The sequence below is a fragment of the Staurois parvus genome, unplaced genomic scaffold (genome assembly GCF_062004578.1).
Source record: "Staurois parvus isolate SC_StPar_1 unplaced genomic scaffold, SC_StPar_1.0 ptg001642l, whole genome shotgun sequence".
In the NCBI taxonomy this organism is placed as follows: Eukaryota; Metazoa; Chordata; class Amphibia; order Anura; family Ranidae; genus Staurois; species Staurois parvus.
The window spans coordinates 887321-900155 of NW_028319438.1; the positions used below are offsets into that span (position 1 = coordinate 887321).

Here is a 12835-nt window from a genome sequence, read left to right on the forward strand (position 1 = left end):
AATATTTGGATAGTGCACAGATAACTTTTTCTTCTTATTTAGCCCTTTTACAATTGGAGGCACCATACAAAAGTAACAATTACTAACATGATCTGTTGGCTCTCTCCAAATCATTGGCACAGCGAAAGGCATAGATGCCTTTTTTCCATTCAACCATTGCTCCAGTGCCGTCCCACAAGAATTGCAGCATATATGTGGTGCCCAGCTCTTGTCCTGGTCTCCTATCTTGCAGCCAAAATACAAGTTGTAGGCTTTCTTAATCATTCCTGTTATCCTCCTTTTTTGTGAGATAAAAGTTATTTCACCGCAGATATAGCAGAAATTATCTGCTTTATTCACACAAGTTCGAGGCATTACTGAGTAGCCTATAGAAGCATAAAACGAAATGTAAAGACGAACTACAATCAGCTACAGATACTGCAGCTTTTATGCAGTGAAGTGATGCAATTAAAGGCTAATATTGCATCATCTCAGTATACATGCAATTTTCTATTGGTCACCAGTATCAATTGCGCAATATGCAGCTGAAGTTGCATCATAATTTTGAATGGCTTACGTCATTAGATGGGTGAATATATCATGGAAACTAGAGCCAATCAACATTTTTTAGGGTCATTTTCGTTTTCAGCACCCCAAAATTATGTAAGATTAGCTAATTTTATGCCCAAAACTTTTTACCTGTTGAACAGTGTAATGTGTTCAAACTGAAAACAAGCCTGTAGGATGCTTAAGTTACCAAATTTTTGTCTTTCACCTAGGTCTCAGGACGATTGATTTGCACAGTAACTACCAATCGGGTCCACTTCTTGCTGTTGATACTAACGTTGGATTGGCTTTACGATGGCGTGCTCATGGACTTCCCTTGAGGACCACAAAGACCATGATGGCTGACTTGCACTATGAGGCAGCCCATTTAGCTGGAATTGGTGGTGGACCTCATACTGTTATTGTGTTGACCCTGTGGGCTCACTTTACCACTTACCCTGTCAGAGTTTATTTGGAGAGGCTGGAGAGAGTTCGTCAAGCAATTTCATCTCTACTTTTCCGTAGTCCCAAGACGACTGTGATCATTAAATCAGCCAACACTGGTTATAAGTCAATATATGGCAGTGACTGGTTGTCCCTTCAGCTGGACATTCTACTGAGGGCCATGTTTAAAGGAATGGATGTCACTATTATAGATGCCTGGGACATGTCGTCTTGTCACTACCTGCCCGACGACATCCACCCAGGTCCGCCAGTCATCAGGAATGAGGTGGACCTTATGTTGTCCTATATATGCCCTACATGATTGATACGATTATGTCCTCTTGTTCTTTATTCTTTGCTTGGATATCTGTTAAACTTGAATTGAAAACTCAGATTAGTATATAAAGCCTGGCATCCAGGCAGTTTTTTATATTGTTTTAAAGTGTGTATTCAGAGAGCTCCTGCTCTGATGTGTTGGACCACTACAGAGACACCACTGCTTTCACATAGACAGCAAGGGTCCTACCTTTCAGCATCCTAGCAAGGGACAGGTTTTTCTACCCTGACACTGTCTACATTTTGCTCAGTAATCAAAATATAATGGTCAGTCTATGCAGGACTTAGGCTTTTAGGTAACCACATATCTTAGATGGACTTCATTTACTGTGCTTCTTCTGGTTTCAATGGCAATGTTTTTCACCTTTTGACAATCCTGCACTGGTGAAGTGATGGCATAGTGTGGCCAAGAAAGATTTCCAATGCTGCTGATAACTATGCAGTGTCTCCCTGGAGGGTCCATCATTTTATATCTTCTGATAGTTTCATTTTGTTTACAAGATATATGTTACAATACCTCTGTCACTTTTCAGTGTTTCTGAAACTGGTTTGAGAAGGTGATGTAATGTGTGATAATATCACATCTAAAATGTAAGACTAGGGTAACAAAATACACTGCTCAAAAAATTAAAGGAACACTTTTTATTCAGAGTATAACATCAAGTCAATGAAACTCCTGGGATATTGATCTGGTCAGGTAAGTCACAGAGGGGGTTGTTAATCAGTTTCAGCTGCTTTGGTATTAATGAAATTAACAGGTGCACTTTATGGGGTACAATGAGACAACCCCCAAAACAAGAATGGTTTTATAGGTGGAGGCCACTGACATTTTTTCCCTACTCATCTTTTCTGTTTTTCACTAGTTTTGCATTTGGCTAGGGTCAGTGTCACTACTGGTAGCATGAGGCGATACCTGGACCCTACAGAGGTTGCACAGGCAATCCAAGTCCTCCAAGATGGCACATCAGTACGTGCCATTGCCAGAAGGTTTGCTGTGTCTCCCAGCACAGTCTCAAGATCATGGAGGAGATTCCAGGAGACAGGCAGTTCCTCTAGGAGAGCTGGAAAGGCCATTGAAGGTCCTTAACCTATCAGCAGGACTGGTATCTTCTCCTTTGTGCAAGGAGGAACAGGATGAGCACTGTGGTACGGGTCTACATGTTGGTAAGGCATCACTCATCATGACTGACCTAGGACATCACTGGATGACATGGTTGGCACTGGATTTTCTAGCATTGTTTGCTAGAAAATTACTTTAAACCCCTAAACATGATATATTTTTTGAAAGCAGAGGCCCTGTAGAATAACATGGTGGCAGCTGCAATTTTTTTTATGTCACACGATATTTGCTCAGCTGTTTATCGAACGCATTTCTTTTTTAGGAAAAAATACACTAAAATTAATTTGAGTGCACACAAACACAATATAATACCCGTTTTTTTGGTAAAGTATAAAAGAGGGGGTTGTGCATGTAATGGCAGAAAATGATGGTACATAGGTGATGCTTTAAAAATCTTTACATGGTGCTTTGTTTCATACTAGAAAATTGATAGCAAAAAAACAGGATTTCTCCAAATCCAACGACAGTGGGGGAATAGATATCGGCAGTCAATTTAAATTTGAAGTTAGAACAGTTTAATTTTTAGCTTACAAGAGCTCTAAGCAAATGTAACGATTTAAGCAAACTTTTTTTCAGTTACCTGGTCTGATACTGAATTGGTGAACATATGAAGGAAGGTTGGGTGTGTTAGAAAAGAAAATTATTTGTTGGGCCAATGGAATGGAATAGATTATATGTGCACTGTTTTACATATGTAAGTTTGGATTATTTTTGTATTTCTGTTCCACTGTTTTATGGATGTGGTTGATTCTGTATTGTGATGTTTTTCTATGGTAAATGTATTTGTAGGAAAAAGAGTTTTTAATTAATAAAATATTTGATTATTTAAAATAAAAAGAGTCAAGGCAATCAAAATGTTTTTTCTTTATTTTAAAATGAGAGAGGATTAGAATCTGTTACTTTTTTGCTATTTGTTTCCCCATCGCCCACATGGAAGAAAAAAATATATTTTAAAAATACTCTTCCCAAATATATTGACATATATTTGAAATGCTACAATTTTGGCCGTATGCGATATATTTCAAAATATAATTATATATATATATATATATATATATATATATATATATATATATATATATATAATACTACATTCAATATATTTCAAAATATAATTATATATATATATATATATATATAAAATTCTACATGTTGAAATGCGTTTTTTATATATTACAAAATATATTAAAAATATTTTTAAAAATAGATTTACTTATATATCCTTCAGAATTTTTTTTAACATATTAAAAAGTCCTTTTTACATATATTTGTAAATGCATGCCAAAAATGTAGATTTGCATTTTTAAAGACATACAGTATATTTGAAATGTATTTTAAAAAATATTTTTCATATATTTTGTAATAAAAACGTATTTCAACATGCAGTGTGTGTATATGTCCATATGTATATATATATGTATGTATGTGTATATATATATATATATATATATATATATATATATATATATATAATATGTGTGTGTGTGTATATATATATATATATATATATATTTATTGAAATACATTGAATATGGTCAAAATTTTAGCATTTCAAATATATGTCAATATATTTGGGAAGAGTTTTTTAAAAATATATTTCAATTATATTTTTCTTCCATATGGGCGGGGACATTTCCTGTCAGTGGCCCGCTGGTCAGAAAATGCATCCAGAGATTTTTTTAAGCCGAACTCCAGTCAATAGAAGCTTACTTAAAAAAATCACAACAAAAATGTTGTGAATGCTCCTGTCTGCTGGTCTCCTCTTTCCACAACTTTCTGGATTCGCATGCTTTGCAGCTTGCCCTCGATTTCTCAGGACTACATATCCCATGGTACCTTGCTGCCTGGCAAGCAGTGATTCCTGTACTGGCTGCACCTCCTGAAACGCCTCTGGAGTTCAGAACGCAGGCTCTGTGAAATATCACAGCAAGTGTCACAGCAGTGCCTAGCCGCACAGAAGTCAAAGTAAATGTGTAGAGATCTTCACAAAGTAAAGCTTATAAATTTCAAGCTGGCTTGTAGGCAATGCCTGGTCTGTAAAGCAGCTGTAAAGCCTTACTGAAGTAGCAAAACTTTGGGGTGGGGGAGGGAAAAAATTTTTTTTACATCGTAATGCTGCTGATGACCTGTTTTTTTTCTTCCATTTAATCAGCAGATGCATTAACTGCTTGCCAACCCACCGCAGTACATTTTCTGCAGCAGGTCGGCTCGTACAGGCACAATCACGTACGTGTATGTTGCAGCTTTCTTACAGGTCCGCTTGCAATGCCAATGATTATGGCCAGGACCCGCTGAGCAAATGACAGAAGGGAGCCCTTTGTTGCAAAGCAGGGAGTGAAAACCGGCACATTTCCTACTAAACCAGCACACACACTAAATATTGTTAGGCACACATTTAACCCCTTGATCGCCCTAGATGTTAACCCCTTCCTAGGCAGGCACATTAGTACAGTGACAGTATATATTTTTAGCACTGATCACTACTGTATTAGTGTCACTAGAGATGACAGTGGCGGTCATTTCCCGTCAGCGTCAGTTATGTCAGATTGCCTACCAAACTATCGCGGCCATAGTAGTTTTTGGATTTTTGCTTTTACTATTTTATGGGTCTCCTAGATTGTAAGCTCCGAGGTGCAGGGCCCTCCTATCCCTTTTGTATTGAACTGTATTGTTGCTGTATTGTCTCCCGTTATATTATAAGCGCTGAGCAAACTGTTGGCGCCATATAAATCCTGTATAATAATAATATATAAATCCTGTATAATAATAATATATAAATCCTGTATAATAATAATATTTAAATCCTGTATAATAATATATAAATCCTGTATAATAATAATAATAATAATAATAATAATATATGAATCCTGTATAATAATAATAATAATAATATATAAATCCTGTATAATAATATATAAATCCTGTATAATAATACTAATATATAAATCCTGTATAATAATAATAATATATAAATCCTGTATAATAATAATAATAATATATAAATCCTGTATAATAATAATAATGTGTTATAAAAAAAAATAAATCATCCCAGTATATACACCATTGTTTGTAGACGGTATAACTTTCACACAGACCAATCAATATACACTTATTGGGGTTTTTTGTACCAAAGACATGGAGAGGCATACATTTTAGCCAAAATTAATGAAGAAAGTTGATTTTTTTACATTTTTTATTGGATATGTTTTATAGCAGAAAGTAGAAAATACATCATTTTTGCAAATGTTTTTCATTTATATCGCCAAAAATGAAAAAAGCAAGAGGTGATCAAATACCACCAAAAGAAAGCTCTATTTGTGTGAAACAAATGATGTAAATTTAATTTGTATACAACATTGCATTGCCGCACAATTACCAATAAAAGTAGCGCAGTGCTAAATAGTAAACAATGGCTTGGTCATGAAGGGGGTAAAATCTTCCGAAGCTCAAGTGGTTAAAAAAAGGGTCACACTGCATACTATCCCAAACTTGGGATGGCAATGGCCAAATATATCAATAATATTTGTGTACTGGACACTTTGGGGTTTATTTACTAAAGCTGGAGAGTCCAAAATCAGACTCCCTTCTGCATAGAAACCAATCAGCTTCTAACCTCAGCTTGTTCAATGAAGCTTTGGCAATGAAACCTGGAAGCTGATTGGTTTCTATGCAGAAGGGAGTCTGATTTTGGACTCTCCAGCTTTAGTAAATAAACCCCTTTATCTCCAAACAGGGAAAGGTTTCTTCACAGTGAGAGCTGTGAAAATGTGGAATAGACTCCCTCAAGAGTTGGTTCTGGCCGGCTCAGTGGATTGCTTTAAAAAAAGTCCTGGATTATTTCTTGGATACAAAGAATATAAAATTTTTAGGCAACATTGATCCAGGGACAGGGGTGGACTGACCATTTGGAAACAAGGGCCAGAGGTCAGTAGGGGGCCCCATGAGATGCCCCTGGTACCTTTTTCATGCATATCCCAAGAATTTCGATATGTGGTCCTAATGACATTGAGTCCATCTCCAAGCACAGGAGTGGGTTTTCCACTTCTACAGCACCATGGTTGGTATTTGAACCAATGACCCTAGTGCTGCTTGGAGGAAGTGCTAACCACTTAGCCACTCTGCCATGTTCCCTCCAGCATGGAGCTCTCACAATGCCACCAGTGGGCTGAGATAAACAAGTGTTTACAGTCTAATGCTTTAGTGGTTATGTTTATGTGTGTAACTTTGTTCTGCCATTATGTTCCCCTTTTTTGTTTTCTCTTTGCAGCTCTCTTTTTGGATTCTTTGACAGCTTCTTCACTGCACTGACCATTGACTCTACGTGGATATTCTGCCTCCTTACATGTACGTCTGAGTGTTTTCTTTACAGGAATTGCTAAAGTTCCCTAATGGCAGGTCAGATAGTTAGGATTGTGTCGTAGAATGTTTGATTGTATACTCTTTTTACCCCCCCCCCCACATATTCTGTCTACATGAGATTTATGCCACTGAGGAAACTACCACTTTTCTTGAACACATATTTGTAGAGCACACATATCATTCATTCTATTCTTCATACTTCCATGCAGTGTCTATTCTGATCCATAAAGGCATGTCGTTGTCCTGTTAGCAGGTTGAGATTGATTGGAAAGGTAAATGTTTTTCTTTACTGTACTATGACATTGGTTGTTTTATTGCTTCTATTTACCTTTCCCCCATACTCTCCAGAGGTTCTCCGATAGCTGGCTCAGTTTCTTACAAACCTTCTACCTACCCATGTAATAGTTCTGGAGGATTCCAAAAACTTCATTGCTAACTCTTTAGATACATTTCCCACCCCTCATGTACTGCTGGAGAACTCCATCACTCTCTTTGGCAGGCAGGAACTGAGTCTCCACCAGGGGCGGACTGACAATTCATGGGGCCCCCTGGCAATAGGGGATCATGGGGCCCCTGTGTCCTTGCCCAAACTCAAAAAAGCCTATGAAAAAAGGTACCAGGGGCATCTCATGGGGCCCCCTACTGACCCTGGGCCCTTGGGCAGTGCCCGAGTTTCCAAATGGTCAGTCCGCCCCTGGTCTCCACAATTTATGGCTCTCCCCTATTGGCTTGAGTCTCATACACACGATGAGAATATCAAACGAATGATCACCTGTTATTTTTTGCATGTTAGTCTCGTATCCAAAGTGATAACTAAAGTTACGAAAATTCTCGTACAACAGATACAACTTCAGAAATTATATAATGTATTGTATTGTATTCTTTTGTTTCTGAGCATGCGTGCCATTTTTTTTTTTTGGGGGGGGGGGCAAACACTGTACTGATTAAAAGAAATCGCATGTTTTGGTATCATGCAAGAAAATTGTTCCCGTTTGTCCCTTCGAGTAACTTTGCGTGATCTGTCATTATTGGCTCTCGAAAGTTGTGTACTAATGATCGGATTATCCCCAATGATACCAATGATGGGGCACTTTTCCCGCCACTGATACCAACGATGGGGCACTATTCCTTCCACTGATACCATGATACCAATGATGGGGCGCTATTCCTCCCACTGACACCAATGATGGGACGCAATTCCTGCCACTGATACCAATGATGGGGCGCTATTCCTCCCACTGACACCAATGATGGGGCGCAATTCCTTCCACTGATACCAATGATGGGGCGCTATTCCTCCCACTGACACCAATGATGGGGCGCTATTCCTCCCACTGACACCAATGATGGGACACTATTCCTCCCACTGACACCAATGATGGGGCACTATTCCTCCCACTGACTAATGATGGGGCACTATTCCTCCCACTGATACTAATGATGGGACACTATTCCTCACACACTGACACTAATGATGGGGCACCATCATTGGTGTCAGTGGGAGGAATAGTGTCCCTTCATTGGTATCAGTGGGAGGAATAGTGCCCCATCATTAGTGTCAGTGGATGAAATAGTGCCCCATCATTGGTGTCAGTGGGAGGAGTAGTGCCTCATCATTGGTATCAGTGGGAGGAATAGTGCCCCATCATTGGTATCAGTGGGAGGAATAGTGCCCCATCATTGGTGTCAGAGCGAGGAATCGTGCCCCATCATTGGTGTCAGTGGGAGGAATAACACCCCATCATTGGAATACCATACTGAAATAGCATACCATATTGAAATCAAATCTGATGTTTTTTCATTTTTATTTGGTGTGTGTTGGAAGAGGGGTAGTCTTATACGGCGAGTATAGCTCAAACCATATATTTTAACAGGAAAAGTAGGGGGTTGTCTTATATGCCGGCAAATACGGTATTTAAAAAAGTCAAAAACAGCCAAATGGCTACTCACATAAAAACAAGGGTCACAGACCCAGCAGGTATGTACTGTGTAACCCACAGTCAGGTGTACATACAAGGAGTCCCAAGATGGCGATTACCGTCCCAACGTAATGACATCACCACGCTCTATTCCTACGCGTTACGTCACGCTAACACATGACTTCTACAGGGCTCAATATTCCTCAATATGCAAACTTCAGTACATGTCATGAGTAAGGATGCATTCACACTTGAGTGTTTTGTAGCTCCAAGCTCCAAAAACGCTCAAACTTAAAAAAAATCAATTGTTCTCTATGGTGCCTGTTTGAGTGATCAGGCGTGAACAGGCACCATAGAGAACAATCGATTTTTTAAATGTGAGCTTTTTTGGAGCTTTGAGCTTCAAGCTACAAAACTCTCAAGTGTGAACGCAGCCTAATAGGACCCTGTTGGCATTAGATGCTGCTGAAGCCTTTAACAGCATTAAATTGGAACATATCTGGACCATTATGAAGAGGTATGGGATTGGCGAATGCTTCTGTTGGGGTTTAGCTGCTATATGGACAACTTGTGTTCTTGCTTACAGTCAAAGGGTCGTAGTCAGTGGTATATTTAGGTTTCATGCTGCCCCAGGCAATGCAAAAATCAACCCCCCCCCCCCCCCCGTGGAGAGAGCCTGACATTGACCAACAACACCCCTGCCCCCCCCTCCTGGTGAGAGAAAGAAAGACACTCACCTTCACAACTCTGGGCATCCTTGGGAATGAGAGTCGAGCTCTGCATACACCATCAAGCAGCCCGCAGCCTCTCTTGGGTCTCTCCTGCCTCCTCTGCCGCATGTGTCCCTTCCTCAGTCCCTTCTTCCAGGGAGCGATGCTGCCCCCCTGAAAGATGCCGCCCTAGGCAAATGCCTTGTTTGCCTTGTAGTAAACATGCCTCTGGTTGCAGTCCCCCACATGAAGGGACTAGACAAGGCTATCGTTTCTTGCACTGATTTTTGCAATGTCAGTGTTCCTCTAAACTTGGTAGATTTGGGGGTTTAAAAATCAATTGGCACAAGCCTATGCTGTTGCTTGTAGATCCCCTTGTGACTAAGAACGCATGAAGCCCCCGAGCAATAGGGGATCATGGGGCCCCTGTTTCCTCGCCCACACCCAAAAAAGCCTATTAAAGGTACAAGGGGAATCTCATGGGGCCCCCTACTGACCCTGGGCCCTGGGGCAGTGCCCGAGTGCTTGAATGGTCAGTCAACCACTGCTTGTGACCCCTTACTCCACTTCCATTCTAAACCTGTGTTCCAAATTAAATCATTTGGTATTGTCATTTCCAAAACCCTCTCTCTGATTTTATATCACTTATCCCCTTCCACTCATTATCAAAATTTCAATTACAATTCAGAACTTGGTACAGAATTCTCAGTAGTTGGCTGTACTAATCAACTTGAAATAATATGAGTGCCACAATTGTTGTATCTTCTCCATAACACTCCTTGTTGGATCCCTCTTAAACATTCACAGGCATCTTTCGGGATTTGATATGGCATAAGAAAACCCTTGTATTAGATTTGAGGGCTTTGATTCTTGGAGGTTTGCTGGTATACCCACTATAGAGTACTTATCTCTAAATGGATTTTTAAAAAAAAATTAATTAGTACTCGTGAGCCACTAGAAAGGTTCTTACTTACATCAAAAATATAATATAGTGTAATTTGGTGTAATATATAATTTTATTAGATCGCAGGATACTTCGTTCACCCTCTCTAGGTGTGTATCAGTTGACAATATATTCCAATATAGTACCGCTCCAACTTGATCTGTGCCTGAACTGACTGGGGGAGCAACATGCTATCTGAGTGCAGTGAGATAAAAGCCTGTGTGGTTAGCCTCCAACTAACAGAGACTAGGTACAGCATCAGGCTGTACCTAGTGGATAGCTAGGGAAGTGATTTGTACAATCCAAAGGACAACTTTGCCTATCACTTCATCACCCCATGGATTGACTCTATGCATGGTGGCATGCAAAACTACATCCCCCAGAGGAATCTACGAGTCCCTGTAGCGTAATGCGTAGGGGAGGGGCGGTGACGTCATCACGCATCCACAGAGGAACAGCGAGTATACACATTGAGGGCAGACACACCTACAAGGCTGACCCTATCGTGGTCTGGATACATTTTATACAAAGCGCAATTGTATCTTTAATAATGTGAGTGTAAAATCAGCGCACATTAAAATATCTTTAATCCCGGATAAGACACTATGTTTCTTTTCCCTTCTTTTCATGTTCCATCTATGGAGGATAAAGTCAAGCAGCTAGCTGAGAATGATCTAATGAAACGGCTGTGCTGAGGAGAGAGAGGCTCACGCTGTTAACACAGATCCAGGGTGCAGCTTTGTTTGAACATTATTATTTAATCCATCACAGAGGAGGAATATCTTGTGGTATATTGAATGCTGTACCCATCTGGGTGATTAACACTATATTACAGAAAAGGAAAAATATTTTTTCTTCCCACATATATTTTAGCACTAATGGTGCAACTTTGTTTGAACATTATTATTTAACCCATCACAGAGGAGGAACATTTTGTGGTATATTGTATACTGTATTCATTTGGGTGATTACAGAAAGGAATTTTTTCCACATATATTTTAGCACTACTGAATGGATTTTATTTTTTGATGATTTGTGGTATATATAGAAGTTTTTTATAGAATCGATTTTATGTGGTAGGATTTATTGGAGCGCGGTACTATATTGGAATATATTATCTCTAAATGGATAATTGGTTTCATTTATTAGATATTTATTGTAGCAATCTCCGCTGTCACAGATGCAATCAACAACATGGTACTTAGAATCATCTGTCCTGTGACACTGGTCCATGTTACATAGATATTGAGAGGGTATGATTTCAACCTTCAATGGAGTCTTTGGTACGAACCTAAGTGGCTGATCCTGAGACATGTATTTTGGGATACTTAGGGCTCTTTTAGCCATGCTTACACTACCCTTTGAAACACTATGGGGTTTATTTACTAAAGCTGGAGAGTCCAAAATCAGACTCCCTTCTGCATAGAAACCAATCAGCTTCTAACCTCAGCTTGTTCAATGAAGCTTTGGCAATGAAACCTGGAAGCTGATTGGTTTCTATGCAGAAGGGAGTCTGATTTTGGACTCTCCAGCTTTAGTAAATAAACCCCTATGTGTGTTGGATTGCTTTTCAGAGGGCAGGAAACGGCAGCTGGCAAGCATTCAGGAGTCACTACTGCTGCCTACCAACACCCGTTTTTGTTTTTTTATTTTTTTTTAATTGCTGAACTACAATTCTACAGTACAGGATCACACCGTGACTGTGATCCAATCATGGATTGATTGTCATACTGATCTCAGTAGGCAAGTTTGCCAGGCGGTGCTACCTGTCAAAATCTGCTGCAGTTAAAATTGGGAAGCGTTCTCAATATAGACCAGATCTAAGCAGCCGAGGGACTGCCAGCATATATATATTTTGAAATATATTTTGAAATATGTTGAATACGGCCAAAATTGTAGCATTTCAAATATATGTCAATATATTTGGGAAGAATATTTGTAAAATATATTTCAAATATATTTTTTCTTCCATGTGGGTTTGCTAAGTGTTTGCTACCACTGTCACGCACGTTTGTGCTCCTCTACTGCACTTCAATCAGCACTTACTTTAACTCTCACGCCTTTTTTTAAGTAAATAAAGAAACTCCAACTCACCAAAGTTCCGTGTTTATCCTATGTACAGTTATTGAATTGACAGTTTACACATACTCTTCCTCAGATACGTGGAATCCACACCAGAACAAGTTTCACAATATGCAGTGTCCTTAACCACTTGCCTACCGGGCACTTATACCCCCTTATGTACCAGGCCAATTTTCAGCTTTCAGCGCTGTCGCACTTTGAATGACAATTGCACGGTCATGCAAGATTGTACCCATATGAAATTTTTATCATTTTTTTCTCACAAATAGAGCTTTCTTTTGGTGGTATTTAATCGCTACTGGGCACTTTACTTTTTGTGCTATAAGCAAAAAAAGTGCAAAAAAATTTGAAAAAAAAAAAGTTTCTTTGTTTCTATTATAAAATTTTTCAAACAGGT

At 39.2% G+C, this 12835-nt stretch overlaps 1 protein-coding gene across 1 annotated transcript in view; it reads left to right on the forward strand.

Annotated features, from left to right (window-relative positions):
- Positions 1-3280, forward strand: part of LOC149434893 (NXPE family member 3-like) — an 86075-nt gene extending 82795 nt beyond the window's left edge. Inside the window, exon 6 of the mRNA XM_089663232.1 lies at positions 759-3280. Coding sequence (XP_089519358.1) covers positions 759-1291 — 533 coding nt within the window. The 3' untranslated portion in view covers positions 1292-3280. The remainder of the gene's footprint in view (positions 1-758) is intronic.
- The last annotated feature ends 9555 nt before the right edge of the window (positions 3281-12835 follow it).